Genomic DNA, 19,382 nt, shown 5'->3' with positions numbered 1-19,382 from the left:
ACCTTATCTCATTACGTTGTCTCCAATTGAACTTTTTCGGCATAGTGATCATCTTTTGGGACCTTGTCACATCTGGCTAATTAAGCTAAAATCGTCCTTAACCAAGTGATCAATGGCCGAGTAATCGGCGAGAACACGCGTCAACGGTGTCTTTTGTCTTGTAGGTATACATATCCATGCAGCGATCACATGAAAAGAAACGCGTCTTCTTGGCGATTACGAGTACAATTGCTTTAATCAAACCGCAATAACCCGTAACAGGTGGAAAGCAATGATGCATTGAGCTTTATTCATGACGTCGTGCATATGGGGCTCATCCAGCGATGTCAAGAATAGGGCCTTTGTTTCCTTAGCTGACGTCGATAGCTATAGGTATAGATGCGCAACCAATAACTTTGTTCCCGGTCACTATCTTGAATGTGACTATGACGTTGCCATCCTGAAAATCGGAAAAGAAGTAAAAAAAATCCCACATGAGCGAAAGCACATCACCAGTTATTCAAGAAACCCAGGTGGTCGAAATTTCCGGAGCCCTCCACTACGGCGTCTCTCATAGCCTTAGCCGCTTTGGGACGTTAAACCCCATAAACCAAACCAACCAAAACAACCAACTTTTTTAAAGTAGAACTCTCAAACTTCAGGCGCACAAAGGCGAAAGAGAGGCTTATCTTGAGAGAAACCCAGAGCGGTTTACAACCTGTGAGATCATTGTCTTGCTTGCTACTATGCAGTGCGAAAGGTGGTGTGGAATACGAAAAGACTCATGATGGCCAGCGATGTATGTATGTATATATATATATATATATATATATATATATATATATATATATATATATATATATAGAGGAACGTCAGGAGTGCACGTAATCAAAAGTGCTGGTTGAGGGCCATGTTGCGCAAATAATTCACAAGCGCTTGCTTCGCCTGGGTTCAAACTCTCCTGCCAAGCCATGGTCTTCGGAAAGTGGCCTGCCCTAAAAACGCGGCTATTAAGCGGTCAAGACCAATATTTCGGTAGCGCATGACTGTTGTATAGCAATTACATGCTCCCCAGTTTTACTGACGTTACAAAAAAGCCCTCCGAAGACTACGCAAGCTAAATTACACTCAGGGTCTTCTGCTTAAAAGCTACGCCTAATCTGAGCTTAGGAAAGAGGCGTGCACGGTTGCCCGAACTGCCACTCGTAATGGGAAAGGTGGCGGTCAGATCCAGCCTTTTAAGGTGGATATGTCGGGTGTCTCGTTTAGTCCAGTGTCTCGCAGTCGCACTCCTCATAAAAGCGGAAAGATGGCGAGTGGTGTCTGGTTTTGAAACGGCAGTACGATTCAGACGGCATTGCTGGAGCCGCTCTTTCATTTTCCATTGGCATGCTCATTTGTGTGCAGGCTGCATTGTCCCAAGATGTAATGAAACAAAGTATGGTGACCGTTTTCTTTAGCTGATGAACGCAGCACCGTGACATGCAATGCCAAATTCTTTCTAAAAGATTTGCCATAAAAAATAATACAGAATTTTTTAGTGGTAGGTCAGAATGAGTAAATAAGGGCTGCTCAAGGAAAGGCTCTCCACAGGCATGGCGAATGACATCCCACAGTACAACAGGCTGAGCCATGGTTCACGTGGCTTCGTTATGTAAAATTTTGCATCAAATCACAAGTACCGTCATAAAGTCAGCCGTAAAAAAAATAATGCACAAGTCTTCTGCATACTTGCTTAAACCGAGGGAGAACGGAGTAATAGTACGCTTTTCGGTAAATAATAGCAGAAATTTCATGCTGAACCTTCAATCTGGCAATTATGCAAATACATTTGAAGTGAGGCCTGTTGTGTTTAGAAGGTTTCTGTAGGAAAAGGCTAGGTGTCAGTATTTCGGGCACCACAAGCCTAGTAGAATTAAATAGGACCCATATGTGAATTAGACCAGCCTTACTGTTTCTGATGGGATTCTTATTTAAGCGGGTGCAATGCTTAATACATATGGCTCACGTTTCTACGGCAAGGGTCAGCGTTGCTGTTTTTCGTCGAGAGATCGCCTGTTAACTTTCCATCTTCGCTTTGTAGACGTAAACGTAAATAACTAGCCGAAATTATCACCAGTATGGGGACATCACTTTTACATTTTCGCGCATTTTAACGCCACAGGGTTAAGTTTCCCTTTTCAACCACAAATAAGCGTCGTTGCGTTCATAGTCGGCGTCGCTAACCGTGAACGAAAAATCGAGGTGGAAGTACAGAGCTAATACAACTTAGCTAAAAAGAAAATCAGGTTAGCTTCGGTTACAGTGGGAATCGAGCTCACGACCTTCGTATTGCGAGACGGCCTGACTACCAGTTACCCATAGACCACGAAGGCCCATTGGATCAACTTGTACGAAGATGGATCAGTGAATTCAATTTGGCCTTCGACTTGGTGAAGCGTCCTAGTGATGTGTACTGATGCGCACATTAGTGATTATGAGTACTTTGATAGGAATTACATAATTGAAAAGGCGATACGAAAGGCACCCAATAACGATATCACGTTCTGCTTTTAAAGGCGAAGCTCTAGCCCCCTCGAATTTTTTGGGTAAGGCTTCAGGGAGGCAATACTGCGCATATAAAGTTGGTTCTGGACTGACGTGCTGCGTTCGATTCGGAATGTTACATGCCAGGGCACCATCTTCAGCATCACATACTGTGTAGACAATGGGCGGACACCAACCAAATACATACACTTGATGCGCACAGTGCACTCACCCCAAATAACTCCTTAGCCTCGTCACCTTTGGGTAGACGGAAAGAGAGGTGCGTTGAATATGTTCCTGGCTGCACGGGGCACGTGTTCTGCCAGTCTTTGTTAAGTGCTTTCTCCTGGCGTGTTGTGCCGTCACAAAGGTTCAGCTCGCTGCAAGTTGGAGGGGAGAAAAAAAAATTAAGAAACATTGAAGGAAATAGGGCTTGCGGAAATATTTGGGTACATTCATATTCGTCACCAGGGGCCGTATGCTGTGATAATTCATTTCATTTTCATTTTTTGGCTTGTTGGCATTGGTTGCTGCTCTCAGTAATCTAAGCCACGCTAAATTACGTCGTGCCTGTCGTGGCGTAAACGTGGCATTGATGGCACTGACTGAGAATAAACGCGCTTCACACGCATCTCGCTAGGGTAGACAAGAGTCGAAGCCGACGATTGAAGGACAGGTTCGATAGGCGTGAACAGTTTTACTGGGTTGCGTGTCAAAGCGGCATGCCAACCGGACGAGATTATTAGCGCAGAGGGATCGAATTTAGTGCGTATTATTTTAGTGGTTGTAGAGCAAAACTTTAAATTTTCGTAGGTAAAAGTGCATGGGATAAAGAATGTAGTATTCGTTATAGCCTGGGTGACTGTGGATGCTGCCCTTAGAATGCGCGGAAATTGTACCTGCTGGGTAGAATAATTTTTTACCCATAAGCGATCATCATCTTCTGAATGTTATGGCACGTGTTGGAGGCAGATACTCTTTCGTTTTATATGAAATATAAACTGCTCACTGATTGTACTTTCGTTTTCTGGTACTGACCTAGTGTAAGATTGTGCGTTTTTATGCACACATAAAACTGACTTGAATTATCTACTCTATCGTTTTCTATCAAGTGTAAAATGCTCAGTGATTGTACTTTCGTATTGTGGTGCTGACCGAGTGTCGGATCGTGCGTTTTCACGCACACATAAAAGCTGTCCAGGATAATCACATCACATGACGTCGTTACCTGGTTGGTGAACCAGTATTAACGATGACGAACATCCGTACGCTAAAAATTTATATACATGAGATTGTATCAAATGTAAACTTATCGTTGATTGTTTTTTTGTGTTCTGATGCAGAAGATGTGTGAGATTGTGCTTTTTTTCTGCCCACCCAAAATTGTCCCGGGTTATCACATCGCATGGCCCCATTACCCAGTTGGTGAGCCAGTGTTAATGATGACTAATCTCCGTACCCTAAAATCAATATATATGAAATTGTAAGAAAAGTTTTCTCTTATGAGTTTGGAGCTTACGGGATCTATTTAAACTCAAAGAGATTTCTATAAAACAGATGAGCACAAAATTAAACAGCTTCGGTAAACTTACTGCGTATTTTAAGAGTGGGATGAGAAAACATTGCAGGAATAAAATTGTTGGCCATGAAATAGCCTTTCTCGATAATGACGTTTTCTTGACCTGTTGCTGCGCCCTCATGTACGCGGCATTGTGCATGGATGTGTTAATTACAGGCGGTGTTCAATGTGGACACGTCCGCCACTTGAAGGTTTGGGACAACTTTTAATGTTATGAGCGACACTTACCTCTCAGACCCGTTTAATTAAATTTCCACTCAGCGCGACTTGGTTTAGAAAGCTCGAACATCTTCGCCTCTCCCCTCTGAAAGGCAGCATTAACTACACTCCATAAGGATCACATGAACGCGCTGCACAGATCGCATTTTCTATAGCAGCTGCTCGCCGGTCAACCTGAATATTTTTCTCACCTGTCTGTACGTAGGAGCGGGAGTATTTTCAATGTGCCTCTTTCCGTGCCCTCTTCGTGAACTATTGATTTTGTTTTCTTTTTTTTCTAGATACTGGATTCCACGTAACACTAATTAGCTTTCTTCCTTTCTAGGAACCAATAATTTAGGCGACAACCTATACGTGGTAAAATTGTCGTGCCCACAATGTACGACAATTCTTTTTCTGTACCATAAAAAAACTACTGCTAAATAACACGTTTACTACAACTGTAGCTGATTCTATTATCTCTAGAACTATAGCTACTCCTATTACTACGATAAATAGGAAAAATGTGGTGTACTACGCCGGAACCAAAGCGATGAGCTGTGCTACAAGAACATATCTCACACAGCCTAGCCTGCGCGGTTACTCAAAGCTTGTATGCTTACCATGGTAAGACACTCGGATCGCAGGGCAGCTTCTTGCCGTTAGGCTTGGAGAAAGACAATTGGAGCACTGGGTGTTGGTCGACAACTTGCTTGACGAGAACAGTGCCGTCGAGTTTTATCTTCTTGCCGAGCTTTGCGCCTTTTACGTCGACGCTCTGGATCTCGACGATGGTTTTATTGTTCCCTGAGAAATAAAAGATTAATACCTTTTATTCTATTATTTACGATATTTTTTGTGTTACAGACAACATAATCAGCTAGCACACAAATCGCCCGCCACAGCTTCGTTGGGAATACGACCCTTTCAGTACATCACTGCTTAGGCTTTCAATAGGTTTTGCCTCCCTAGACTGGTACAACTTTAGTTAGTGTTGTGATCGAGAGCTAATGTCTTTTAATTTGTACTAAAAAGTTGTGCGCAACATTGCTCAAAATTCCTCGCGTCACATGGTCTTCTTCTAAGCCTTTTATTAAAGCATTTCAAGCCCCTCAATCTCGAGAGTTTTAGAAGGTGAGGATTGCTTCCGTCCGCACTTCCGAGACCACTGCTAGTTTCAGAGGTGCATTACAGCTTCACAGAGACCTCAATGCAAGCGCTGTGGCCTGAAGGTTTTTAATAAGTGCTCTCCAGTAAGAAAGCAGCTGTTGAAAAGGGTTGAGAATTGGGCGAGCTGTTGAAAACTTTCATTTGAACTTCACGCCTAGCAATTTTTTTTTGCCTGATAAAACAATGTGTCAAAGGCGGCAGGCCTGTTTAGCCATATTCTATGCATAGCACTTATTTTTCTTGCTCTTTGTTTCTGTGTCGTCTCGCACTTCTGAGGCACATGAATCGATGTACAATGTTTTACTGTTTTTTAAGAGAATCGTAGATGAATTCAAAGAACCACTGACAATGAGCGCATACTTGCTCTAACCTTAACTTCGAAAATATTCACAAATCCAAACACCAACTAGCCCAGCTTTCCACCTTAAATGCTTCACAAATAAACATTCTCTGCACAATAGCACTGAAGATTTACTTCTGTTTGATTTTCCGGTGTTTTTTCAAGTGCAATATTTCTAGAGACAAGAGCTTTACTCAAAGCTTAGCCCGAATTTTAAGGTGAACAAATTTAACCTGCGCAGACTTCATTAAAATCAATATGTTCTTTGACGAGCGTTGTTTTGTACCAAAGTGGCTTAGATACAGCATCTGCAAAACAAACGTCAGGTGACTTTTGTTTTAACCCTTTAATATTAAGAGCTCCATTTCAGTGTTTGCTCGGCATACAAGGAACGGCGAAACCGCAGGTGCATTCAGTCTTTCAACAGTGTTTCTAGCAGCCAACTGCATATGCAGGGATGTTGGAGAGTTCTGTGCTGTATGATGCAGACTCTAAAGTGGCACTTAAACTAACGAGGTCGTTCTGCCACATTGGCACTTATGAGCCATGTAAGCATGAAAAGTGCGTTTGCTTTATACCTGCTCTTCGTAATTATTGGAACGACAATGTTCTTCAAGTATTTTAAATATTAAATCATTAATTTTTATATAGAGGAAAGATTCGCGGCCTTGTTCTGCATATTAGCTGCTTCGACAAAGAGGTGGTGCGAACTTAATGTGCGCAAATAAAGAGTTTGCTTGCTTTATAAAAAAAAAAAAACCTGCGATGAGGGCTTTGTATGAAATATCGAGAGATTGGGGAACTTGACGAGCTCATGAAGACAAAGCTTGATCCCTTTTCGGTGGCAGTAAAGAAAGACATTACTGAACTATTTTGCTGATCAGCTAAACTGAGTATAAGGCCATCAATGCACGTCATAGTACATTATCATCGCTACAGGCTTCTATGGCGTAAGTGAAGGCCAACTACAAGGCCATGGATGCACGTCGTTGCACTGCTAGCGGTTACAAGTTGCACTATCGCGAATATCGAATAATGAAGAATCTAAGCACTGCCCACGATGATTAAGCTCAAACGCTATTAAAACGAAACTATGCTTTGTTACCAGGGCATTGAGTCACCGGAGGAGACTGCTTTTCGGCGACCGCCAGATGAAGAACAACCAAGAGGGCGAAGAATGTTGGCACAAACATTTCTGATGTGGTACTCAGGTACTGCCTCGAAACAAGTTGGTACCTCCTTTTATGCCGTGGTGCCTCCGGATACAGTGCGCGTCAAGGAGGCTATATACATTACCCTTAGTAGCGACAAATGATTATTTATGAAGACTTTGTCGGAAGCATTGTTTTTCTCGCGTATACAATAGGTCAACGAGCCCTGGGTCAGAGTTTTTGAGAACACATGCTTGTCTCTTTGACACTTTATTGCAGGTCTGGTTCACGAAATGCACTAAAGCCGTAGGGTCAACGGACTGGGCAAGCATTATAAAATAACTCACATGTCAGGTTTTAAACTCCCCGGTCACTACCCACCCACCCGCTTACGAGCGTTCGTAACCTGAGCGTTTTCCTTTGTCAAGGGAGTATTAATACTCCCAATGTTATAACAGTGACTGTGGATATCTTTGCCCTGATGTCACTACTATGTGTCGTACTTGACCAGTATTCTATGCCTTAACCCATAGACTATTGCGCTGAGGGCGGAAAAAAATTATGCATGTTCTATTGGAATACGTGGCAGTTTCGCCTCTCTAGCGATTTTTTAGTTTTCGTTCGTGCAACAGTAAAACTACCTCGCTCGTTCCACCACGTCAACGTATTAGAGTGTCTGTGCGCACTCTAAAAACACAACTGAAAATTTTCTGTCCTAACAACACATTATCTGTAATGTTTTTGACCAAACAGTTCCAGTAACCACAGAAAATTTTGTAGTAACAGCATAACTCTCTGTAGTTACAGGCAAGTGCCACATAAGTACAGACCACAGTAATGTGGCCTGTACTTGACCACATTACCAACCACCACTTGATGTGGTGGTTGCCCTTTGACGTTTCGCCTTGACATTTGACCATTGACCTTGACTTTTGACCTCAGAGTTGCTGTGGAGGTGTGAAAGAAGTCATGTGAACTGCGCGTGATACCACGTGATTGGGGCGTGATGGAGTGTGGGTATGACGTCAGCGTCGAGAGACCTCTAACGGAGAGCTTCGCGCCGCAGCTTTCGTTGCGGTTAACTCGGTTCGGCGAAGTCGAATCGGAGCCTAATCTTTTAGCGCGACAGCGCTAATTAGTTCGTGTCACAGCAAATTCGGCTTCGTCGATGGCATCTTCGTCGTGGACCGTGACAGAAAAATCCCCCGAAAAATCAGCAGAGAGGCAGCCTAGCAGGTAGAGGGGCCAGCTTGGTTACGTGAACCTAATGGAGTCATCACAACCTGCTGATGTTGCCACCGTGGCTGATGGCAGTTAAACTAATCATTGGTGGCAAGGGGTTGCTGGGAAGAGCAACCTGGGCCGCACAAGCCCCACAAGAGGGCAGCACCTGCCATCGCAGGACAGTGGCGCATCGCTTAACGTTTGCACCACTGCGCTTGGAGTGGTATGGTGACCCCCAGAGATCAATGGCGTTAAGTAGAGAATGCCCAATTCTCCATATATGACCATTAAGCCATTAACTATTGCTCCATACCCTTAAGGCGCTGCATAAATCTCTCCACCAATTTTTTTCATCTTTCCTCTTGTCTTGAGGCTTTTTGTTTTCAAGGCATGTATCTTCTGCGTTTTGATCGACATGCACGCATTTGCACTGCGTAAAAATGGCACATTTCCATATTTACTAACGAGTTGTTAGCGTGCTTTTTGCCTGTTTTTTCTCGAGTTTGCGTTTTCGTTCTTCATCTTCGTTTTTTCAGAAGAGATAAAGCGAATAGATACTTCTGTGCCCAAAATATTTCCACGCACGATAAATTCTTGAGCACAATGAGGTTGGCTGCCTAAATGCACTTCTGTTTTTGCTAACTTTGGTTACGATTTACTTATTATATGTTGGGAGGAGTTGCTCCAAAAATTCCAAATAGCATTTATATTGGGATTTAGTCCAGTCATTACTGAGGGTTTCAAAATTATACTTTCCAAAAAATGGCCAACTTGACACACGGAAAGTTTTTTCTGGCATATTTGAACGTTTTTTGCTGATAGAAACAATAAGCTATAAACGCAATACTGTAACACTCATTCTACACAAACTCATGCACTATCTAATGTCAACAATATATTACCAATGGAAAACGCATAAATTCTAATACCTTTTCACTGTCGTTTAAAGTGAATGTGCTAAACACTTTAAGCACAAGTTTATAAGCTTGTGTATATGACTACTTTCTTTTATGTATGCACTATATTTTTTCGCGGTCCTACTGCTTCTGCACACATGTTCGCGATATAGTTTCTCGTCCAAACAGGAAACCCGAATTATAGGATACCAAACCTGAAAAGAGCTGAAGAGCATGCTTGGGAATATTGGCTATTCAGGGTATTCAGGGTAGATGCTGCATGCACTGGACGTCAGTTCATAACAAAAAAATGTTGCTCTTAAACTTCGCCAAAGTAATAGTTACTGCTGAAAGATATTACTAGAATTAATCAAGCGTATAACTACTTATTTTGGAATGTAGTGTAACGCAGCGCTCTTTTTCTAGAAATTGGTACAATATGTAGGAACCGCACAACAACCGTGCATACGTAGAAAGTAGTTCAAGGAGGTTAATTCTGCAACGCAGTGTTCGAAGTTATGAGAACGCCGCCTAGTAAGCGTGACGTATTTATTAGCTTAGTTCCATGGCAGAAACAATGAATACGAATTGCAGAAAATTGCGCCGTTAAAAGGAGAGTTTATTCAATGTTCAGATGGCCGGACACCCGTGCAGTTCTGCGGCTTTGAAGACCACGACATTCTACTGGACGTCAACTTTTAAAGGGAGGGACACACAGTCGAGGACTCTGCCGTTGTCTACAACATTTAGTGTGGCTTCGAGATTCCCGTCCTGAAAAACAATGAAAATGACAGTGAGACTAGGGAAGATAACAAAGAAGAGAAATGGCGTATAACTGTGTGGGAAGCTCCATCTTCACCCTTTCCTCAAGTTGAGGCCCTAGTTGTGCATAAAGGATATGAAGACAACGTCATTTTCAGAGCCTTTGTTTGGCCAAGGAATGAAACGATTATTATAGGGTGAATGACAAGTGGGGTTAATATGAGCAAAGAAAGTAAACGCTGCATCAACATCAACTTGCACGTTGTCGGTAGTGTGTGCTGATTTTTTGTAGCAACCTTTACTTAGTATTGCTTACGTTTGCTTAATATCTTTACCTTATAGTGTTTCATTTTAGAAACATTAATCTTTGAGCACTGTGTTCCATTAAGACTACAAAGAATACTTTTTAGTGCCTTTTAACTTCTGTCAAAAGATGTAAGGCAAGCCTGGCAGTGTAAAATAAGCCCGAAGGAGCGACCGGTAAAACTGAAAGCATGATGACATAAATTATTTTTTTATTTAAGGTAATGTCAGTGACTCCATTCGGTCCTCTGCGAAATTTACAGCTGTATGGCAGGCACATATATCAAATGAGACGGACGTCCCAGATGGCGGTGGGCAATTGAAACGTCCACTGACCCCAAAATAGTCTCTCGCCGCCTGGTTGTTAGGTAGACGGAAAGCCAAACGCGAGGTGTAAGTACCCGGTTGAACGGGACATTTGTTGCCCCATTCTGCGTTGAGTATCTTCTCTGTACGAGTGGTACCGCCACAGGTCTTCAATTCACTGCGAGTAGGGTAAAGCAGAGAGATGATGCGCACACACCGAAGAATTTCTCTTAAATAATCACATTTTTAATTAAGTCAAGCAACACCAAGGTCTTCGCATTGTTGAGAACGGAGATTTGGAAAGTAGCGCACAAGACGTCCGGTGGTGATGCAGTTCTGGACACGAGTAGAGATATTAAAAAAGATTCCACCGTCCCACACTGACATGCAAATAAATATCAGGCGGGAGGCGGCAATAAGAGTTGCCCGAATGTATCAATTATTATGCATGTTAAAATAGGAGTTTCATTATTCCGATGATGAGCTGTGTCGAATGCGACGAGTGGGGCTACAAGCTCCGGAAGCAGCTCAGGAGCTTAATATAGTGGGTAGCAATTGTCGCGGCCGCAAGCCACTTTTCCATTATTTTTGTGTGTTTTGTAATTACAGACTGCTTTTATAACGAGCTGGTAATAAATGCAAAATATTGCGATATTTGCATTTTAAAAGAAGCCTACAGTAACTGAAATCAAGCAACGCACACGGAATATTTTTAAAAAGCTACATGTTATCGATGTCAGAAATTCTGACCTAATGGTTATATAGATGGAAAGTGGTTTAACAGAAACAACAGCAAAAGGATATCACGTGCCCTCCTACTCACATTTTCTACGTTGTCCCACCATGTAATTACATGGGCACTGTGAGACCGTCTACTGTGTATTTGTGTTACGTGCAGTCTAACGTTGACAGTGTTCACAACTGCCGTACCGAGCCTCATTGATGGGCGTCGAAAGCTCTGTCACATCGTACTTGCCGCTTGAAGCGCCATCGAGCGGTGAAGGTTGCATTTGCGCGGTAGCTATCTTTTGCTGCCCAAGGAATCAAAACTGGCAAAATTTGTATCGTCGTTCTGGCACATGATCGGCATTTTTGGAGAAAAATATTGTAATTGTAAAGTACGGTTATAAAAACACTGATGGTAATGGTACATTCTTTCGTTGCATTCTTCCATTGTTCACATGCAACAGTTAAGACTGCCATAGAATAACAATGGGAACGCTTTGAACGATGGAAAAACGTTAATAGCATACAAATAGAAGTCTGGCGACGGGAGGTCTGCGGTATATGACTGTTATAGTAAAAATCTTAGAATACCCCAAACAATTGCGATCATGCACTCTTTCTGGTTTGAAATGTTTCTGTCCAGAACTGCTGGGTATTTTTGTAAGTAGAAGGAAAATACGGAAGTAATGCGCAAATGCAAGTAACATGACTTTTGAACCCAAATTCATAATGTAATATAACCTATGCTTACCGCTGATTTCCTTTCAATGTGGAGTTAAGCTATCAAAGTGAGGGTATGATGTTTTGGGGCAGCCAAATCAATGATGAGCAAAAACATCATAGGCAACATCATAAAATTAAAAAATAACCTTAAAACTGTGAAAATTCAGATCTCCTCACATAAAAAGAAAGGTACAGTTCAAATAGACGCACGATGAAGTCACACTGAGGTGGGGCAACGGTATTTTGTAATTTGCAAAACGCGGAGAGCCTGCACTTGTGTGCGTCACTGCCGTACAGAGCTAAGACCACTGGTTTGGCATATTCCGCGCTGAAAGGACAAACTCACCGGTTGTCTGTCATACTCGCCACGGAACCATGCATGTCGCATTAAATAAATAGCATGGGGTGTCTCGTGATCGATTATTCCTGAAAATCGAATGCATTTGAATGACGCTTAGTAATCTTACCAAGGAAGCACGCTCTTGACGCAGGGAAGTTTCTTGCCGTCGGAACTCGTAAAGGAGATTTGCAGGACCGGGCTATCACCGAAAACTTCGTTCACAACTATGGTTGCATCAATTTTTACTTTCTTGCCGAGCTTTGCATTCTTGATGGTCACGTTCGTGATTTCGAAGGGAGGGTCATCCAAACCTAACAGAACAAAAGAAAAATGTATTTTGAAAAAATGAAGTAGGCTGCTTGTTAAAACAAGAAACCTCTCAGAGCAACACAAAAGATGTGCCGGGTAGAAATCTCTTAACAGTTTACATACCTTACATTTAGGAACAGGTAAAATAACTGGGAAGCAATTCAGTTTTTGCTCATGAAAAGCGGATAGGATTATGAGAAAGCTTGAATTTATTTTGTAGAACAATGGTACCAATATCTTTAAAAATGCCCTAGAACGTCTTTCAAGGCAGTTTTTTTTTTCATTGCATAGGACTGAAAACGCTTTAATGAAGTAATATGAACAAATCAACCTTCATTTCAGGTTACTCCACAAATCGTGACCGCAGTATATCAGCAGCTGATGTCAGCAGTGGAAAAGAAGCCTTTTTATTGCTGAAATTTACTTCATTTCCTACGCTAGGTATGATCTTTTTATTCTTATTAATCATATAGCTGGCCGGCTACCGTTAAAGCTTCTGCCGGTTGACTAACGGTGGCCACCGCATGTCAAAGTTATTATGATTTTCTTCTTATTGTCCCCAAACTTCACCCTTCTTATCATATGAATAAATCGAACAGTAACCTAAATCATTCTCAGTGAATTCTTTCCGTGTAATCTTCACATGTCCCTAATAATTTTGAAAATTTTACAAACACTGTCTCACGCCCTCCGTCAACCCCCCATGCGGACAATAATACGTCAACGAAAGACCATATTTCAAGGACCGCCTACTTTGCAACCCGTGTTGACATAATTGGCGTTTGTAGCCGCAAGCCGCTATTTCTGTTACCTCCCACATTCATTTATTTGCAGATGACTGCGTACTATTTCGTGAAATTAACGACTCTAACGACACTCTTCTTTTGCAACAAGACATAATGGAATTCTTGAGTGGTGTAAAACGTGGTCAATGGAACTTGACAGAACCAAATGTAAAGTACTACGTGTGTCACGCATTTCTACACACCCCACCTCTTATCATCTAGATAACATCGAACTAGAACAAGTGTCTTCATACAGTTATTTAGGCGTTCACATAACAAGTGATCTAACTTGGTCTTTTCACATCAATTCAATGATTAACAACGCCAACCGTGCCCTCGGCTACCTTCGCCGTAACTTTTTCTCTGCCCCCACTTCCTTGAAACTTTTCCTCTATAAATCTGTCGTTCGTAGTAAGTTGGAATATGCTGCGTCCATTTGGGATCCCTTCACGGAAAACCTGATCAGTTCCCTCGAAATAATTCAGAATAACTCGGCACGTTTCATCCTTCAGAACTATAACCGTACCGCTAGCGTAACCTCTATGAAGAATACATTACAGTTACCATCTCTTACTAGCCGTCGAAAGCACGCTCGCCTTTGCTTAATTCATAAAATAATGTATCATAACCCCAGACTGCACCGCGATCTTATACTTCCTCCGTCATATGTTTCATCACGAGTTGATCATGCGCATAAAATCGGCATTCCTTTCTTTAAAACAAAATCCGCAGCTGAGTCTTTCCTTCCGAGAACAGCAAAGGACTGGAACCACCTTCCCGGAAGTACAGCGTCCATCATCGACCATGAGCGTTTTTGTTCCGCCTTAGCTGTCACTGTATAGTTAGAAATCAAATGCTTTGTACTAAACCCCTGTATACAACCACTCCCCTCTTCAATGCCCTCGGGCCTTGAGGGTAAAATAAATGAAATGAACTGAAACGAAAAGAATAGCGCCCTAAGTGGACATTTCAGTACGGTCTGCGGCAATTTACAGGAGTCCCGAATTCGGAGTTGCCCAGAACTGACTCGCCTTTTTTTGTTGCGTCCCCTCGGCCGAAACTCTGCGGATCATTTCATCAATAATTGTAGCGCAGTAGCAAATACTGCATAGCGTGTGGTATAAATATTTGCATCTTATATTAAAGCGCATTTCAATGCTCCAAGGCAGCAGCATTAAGTGGCTGTGCCTGACCTCAACTGTGTGCTGGGAACTGTTGCGCAACTAATGCGGCCAAAGACAGCTCATTGGCGCATTAAAAATTCTATTCAAGCGATAACTATTTGAAAGTTCCCAGTTAGTGAACACTTCCGAAATAGAGACTCAGATGAACACAGCAGTTTTAAGATGTGACAAAGCTACAAAGATGCTGAAGTTGTTTGCCCTAATATAATTCTGCAGTGTAGCTCTTGCTATGAATATAATGAGGCATTGCTGCTAATTCACGGGACTCTGAGATACCCCTGAAAATGGCCGGGGGCTTACAAGGACATGGTGTCACAGGAGGATTCTGGGTAGAAGAGGCAGCTAGATGGAAAACAGCCAGAGAGCCGGCAAAAGTAACGACGAACATCTCCGCTTTCACTGCCGACCAGGACAGCGCTATGGTAGCGGCCAAAGTGTCTGCTTTTTAAACCACTTCTACTGCATGTACGAACTGCCTCATATACAGACGAGAAAAAAAAAACGAACAGCTTAACAATGCCGCCGCACATACTTTTTACTCTTACCTGGATCACCCATTCTTTCAAAACAGTTTTATGACTTTCAAGAAGTCGTCCATCTCATTTCGTGCGTTCCTGGCAGCATCCGCTGTTGAAGTTGTCAAGATCCGACGAATGTGGTATGGTACAATTAATGGGGGTTGAACCTCTTAAATTTGTATGAGTTTATTAACCGTTTCGACCCTAGAGGCGTCCTTTGACAATACAGCATAAATACTTCGTTCGACCCTCAGTAACGGACAAAAATGTTCTGTAATAGGATAATTCCTCCAGAGTCTCTGTTCCTATCGGTATCACTCTTCATGCATTTCCATTGAAATGCGTGGTCTAAGAAGCAGCAGCATGGTAGGTAGACATTGGGGGAAGAAGCTGATTATAACAAATTTATAGATTTGTATCTGTAGATTTTACTTTAGGTCAGCAGGCGCACAGTGGCAAAAAAAATCTTGCTAAACATTCCTTCTTTACCGCTGCGATTTTTAAACGTTTTTTTAAATGCCAGTCCAAGCTCATATTTGCGCCATAAATATTATTGACTGCGTTGAGGCTGCACAGCAACATGTTTCTGACATGCGTGATTTTGACACTACCTGGGCTGAGCGGTGGCCAGCGGTGTCCACTGAGTGGTGATAGAGAACCATTCTACGAGGAGTTTCTACTCTTTTTAGCAGTGCACCTATAGCGAAGAGGTTGTTGACCGGTTGACATGAGTATTCCTCGCGGCAAATAGAGGAAATTGAAAAATTATCTTTTTGAAGAGCTAAAACAATGAAAATTTTTGCTGTCGCCGAAGGAGAATGTTGCAGTCGATCCTGGCAATAAAAAAGATGCCCAGGCTTAGCTTGGTTAAGCCAAGAATGCGTTGCATATTGCGCGGTCTTTTTGCACGAGGTATTGCTTGGCGGCACTCGATTTTCTCAGCAGCTTTTCCTCCGTGACGTATGGATGGATGGATGGATGGATAGGAGCGCCCCCTTTGAAACGGGGCGCTGGCAACCGCCACCATGCTCAGCCGTCCTTTTTTCTTTCGTTTCTTTTTATTTTTTTTTATTTTTTTGTTTTTTTTTTTACTTTTTCTCTTTTTCTTTCTTTTTTTCACGTGATTTGGTGGCTGCCCGGCCGCGCCCAAGGGCTGAACTGAGTGATTGCAATATGCTACGCATAAAAGTTAGGCAGCGGTTCAACTCTGCCCAACCTAGTTTCATGTAATGTTCGAAGGTGTAGTTCACTATACGTGCGCTCGTCAGCGCACTCTCCTTCCTCCATAGCGTCTAAGTCGAGCTTTGGTTACATACCCCATACCTGACGTTATAACTGTGAATTGAATCACATGACGCAACGTCGTTATCACGTATATATATATATATATATACATATATATATATATATATATATATATATATATATATATATATATATATATATATATATATATATATATATATATATATATATAGGTACAGTATTACGACAAACGCGACTGTTCTTTTAACGTTTATTTTGCCAACAGTTTCGGGAATGGTATTCCCTTCGTCAGGGCAGGCTTACAATGAATCCGTTTCGTCAATATAAGGACACAGAACAAGCGAGGAGGTATAATCTCCGCCCTCTAAACAAACTTGAGAATGAGGGCAGGGGACCGTATAATAGGCAGCACGACAAGTCTCAAACGGGCCGCGGCTGAACAACAACCAGAAAAAACAAACCGGGAGGTGGAAATGGTAAAGTAGTAGCAAAGAACGAGCCTGAACAGCAGAGCGATAGAAGGGGCAAAAGAGCGTTAGACCCGGCTCTCGGCGCACACGGAAGCCGCTACCCCCCCCCCCCCCCCCCGCCCCCCGTTTCCAAATACGCGCACACCCCCGCAAGACGCCGCCGGGTCCGAGCGGGCGGCCCGTATCAGGTATCCTGAGACGCTTGCAAGGGACGCGTTCGAGAGACGGCCAACACACACTTGTTAACCGCTGCAACGGCAACTTGCGACTGTGCCCTCTGTGTATTTTTGCTTCATTTCGTCGCTTTGCTCTGCTGTCGGGCCTTTCTACCAGACAATCTGGCGCCCCTTTTCCCATAAATATACTAGGCGGTCCAAAACCGTGTCCCGCAGTGAGCTTCCCGTGAAAAAACAGCGTCCGTCGGGTAAAATACTGAGCTAGCCCGAGCGCGTAATGGGAAGGCAAAAATGAATTTGGGGGGAACAAAACAAAAGAAGGGAAGAGCAGAAAAAAATAGCTCTAGAAATGTTTAAAGAAAATGTAACACAGAAAATGTTAACGCACACACAGGAAGAGAAAAGAGAAAAAGAAAAACTTCTGATTAAATGTGGCGCCAAACAAGTATGACATGGTGAGAGCACTTTGATAAAGTTGGGCGCAGTGCATGTGGTTTCGAGATTTGCATGCACACGCAGGTTAAATCATTCTGAGATTATCGAGTTGAGTCGATGTTGGTGTAAGTAAATAACAAATGACAAGAAATGAAAATAAAAATGGCACGGAGAATAAAAAATTGAGCACAAGAAGTTATACAAAGGTTAACAAATTAAAAATAATAATAATACATGTGTGCGGAAAACGCGAAAGGTCTGCGGCCCGCGGAGCTGCCGCGTGGTCCCAATGGTCTAGGTGATATATCAAAGGTGTCTATTTGGAATGGAACGTGGATGCTGGCAGGAGGTTGGACAAAAAAGTACTCAGCAAATAAACTGCCAGATTCCCTGCCATTTCAAAGTGTGTCTGCAGTTGTCAAGAAAAAACAAGTTCAGGCGTATTCTGATAATAACGCTGTCCAAGGCCTATGACCTTCGGAATTTCCTACGTTGGCTCCTTTAAGCAGGAAAGTCTCCCGGGAGTAGCGTTCATGCCATGAGAGAACGTGCCGAATTTATGAATGAAGTACGATTCCCTTTGTTCCCTGTAATATGTGTTAGGGAACCCGGACTGGAGAAGGATTACACGGATGTTTTCAAAACTGTGCAGGGGCAGACGCAGGTGCCTGGAAAGGGGCAAGTTGGGCAGGGATGACGCATGCGCTTTGTGGTTGTTGAAGTGGAAACGAAATGTTGTCTTGGTCTGACCAATGTACCCCTCCCCACACACCTCGCATTGAAGTTTGTAGATAACATTGCTCGAATCGCAGTCGAGGTCTTCATTTATGTGAAACGTAAAGCCATCGGACTTGGATTTTGCCAGTTTGGTGTCGCAAATGTGCGGACACACCTTGCAACGGGGTTTTCCGCATGGGTGGCATCCACCTCGGGCAGCGGTCTTCTTAGTTTTCGCGTTGACAAGCAAGTCTCTCAAATTCTTGTCCCTGCGGTACACCACTCGGGGTGGTTCCTGGAATATTAGTGACAGCCTATTACTCTGTCGGATTATATTAAAATGACGGCTTAGTATGTTGTTTACCCTGGGAGCAGTTGCGGAGTAAGTAAGGATTAGGTTTGTTTTGCTGTCTTTTTTCACCTTGTTCTCTGCCAAGATGGAAGAACGATCTAGGCTGCGAGCGCGTTGAATCGCGTCTTCGACTATTTCCCCCGGGTATTTTTGTCGTGACAAAGCGTCCTTGAGAGTCCCCGTATGCTGATCAAATTCCTCGGTTGTAGAACATATTCTTCGGTATCTGTGAGCCTGAGAATATGGAATACTTGTTTTGCAGTGCTTCGGGTGGCTACTGTGAAAATGGAGATACTGCTGCCTATCCGTTGGTTTTCTGTATAGGGTAGTCGAAAGGCAGTTGCCGTCTACCGATATTTCCACGTCGAGAAAGTTAATCTTTGAGTCGGAGATACAGTGGGTAAACCTAATGGAGGGATGCAGGGTATTAAAGTGCGCAATGAAGTCCAGCAGGCTCGCTTCATCATGTTCCCATACAAGAAAGATGTCGTCTAGGAAACGCTTGTAGAAAAGTGGTTTTTTTGGCTGTTCCTCAAGGAAGGGAATTTCTAGTGACGCCATAAAGATGCTGGCATAGCTAGGGGCCATTTTTGTGCCCATCGCAGTACCGCTTGTTTGGAGGTAGTGCTCGCCATCAAATTCAAAATTGTTGGAATTTAGGACCAGTTCAAGAAGGCCAGAAAGGGTTCCACCGTCCAAATCAACCAAAGAGTTTGAGCTTTCGAATGCTGCCAGCGTTGCTGCTATGCCGTCTGCGTGCGGAATATTTGTATACAGGGAGCAAACATCCATGGTCGCCAGAAGGCCTCCTGTGGGGATGGTCAAGTTTGAAATCTCCCGAAGGAAATGGCTTGTGTCTTTGATGTACGAGGGAAAACGGGGAGGGATGTCCTTGATGAGAAAACTAATGAAATTTGATATGTTCTCCGTCACTGCCCCGTTGCTGG

General features: G+C 43.0%; 1 protein-coding gene across 1 annotated transcript; it reads right to left on the bottom strand.

Moving 5' to 3' along the window:
* Positions 1-349: 349 nt before the first annotated feature.
* On the bottom strand, positions 350-14,889 carry LOC149330371 (uncharacterized). The gene is made up of 7 exons (XM_089559411.1): positions 14,802-14,889; positions 12,351-12,534; positions 10,465-10,612; positions 6,898-7,006; positions 4,906-5,089; positions 2,738-2,885; positions 350-439 (listed from the first exon to the last, which is right to left on the bottom strand). The coding sequence occupies exons 1-7, from the start codon at positions 14,887-14,889 to the stop codon at positions 350-352; spliced, it is 951 nt and encodes a 316-aa protein (XP_089415537.1).
* Between the last annotated feature and the right edge of the window lie 4,493 nt (positions 14,890-19,382).

This window comes from Amblyomma mixtum, chromosome 9 (assembly GCF_055824585.1).
Source record: "Amblyomma mixtum isolate Tamu chromosome 9, ASM5582458v1, whole genome shotgun sequence".
NCBI classification, from domain to species: Eukaryota; Metazoa; Arthropoda; class Arachnida; order Ixodida; family Ixodidae; genus Amblyomma; species Amblyomma mixtum.
The sequence above is the reverse complement of the archived record's forward strand: the minus strand, read 5'-3'. Positions and strand labels throughout refer to the sequence as shown.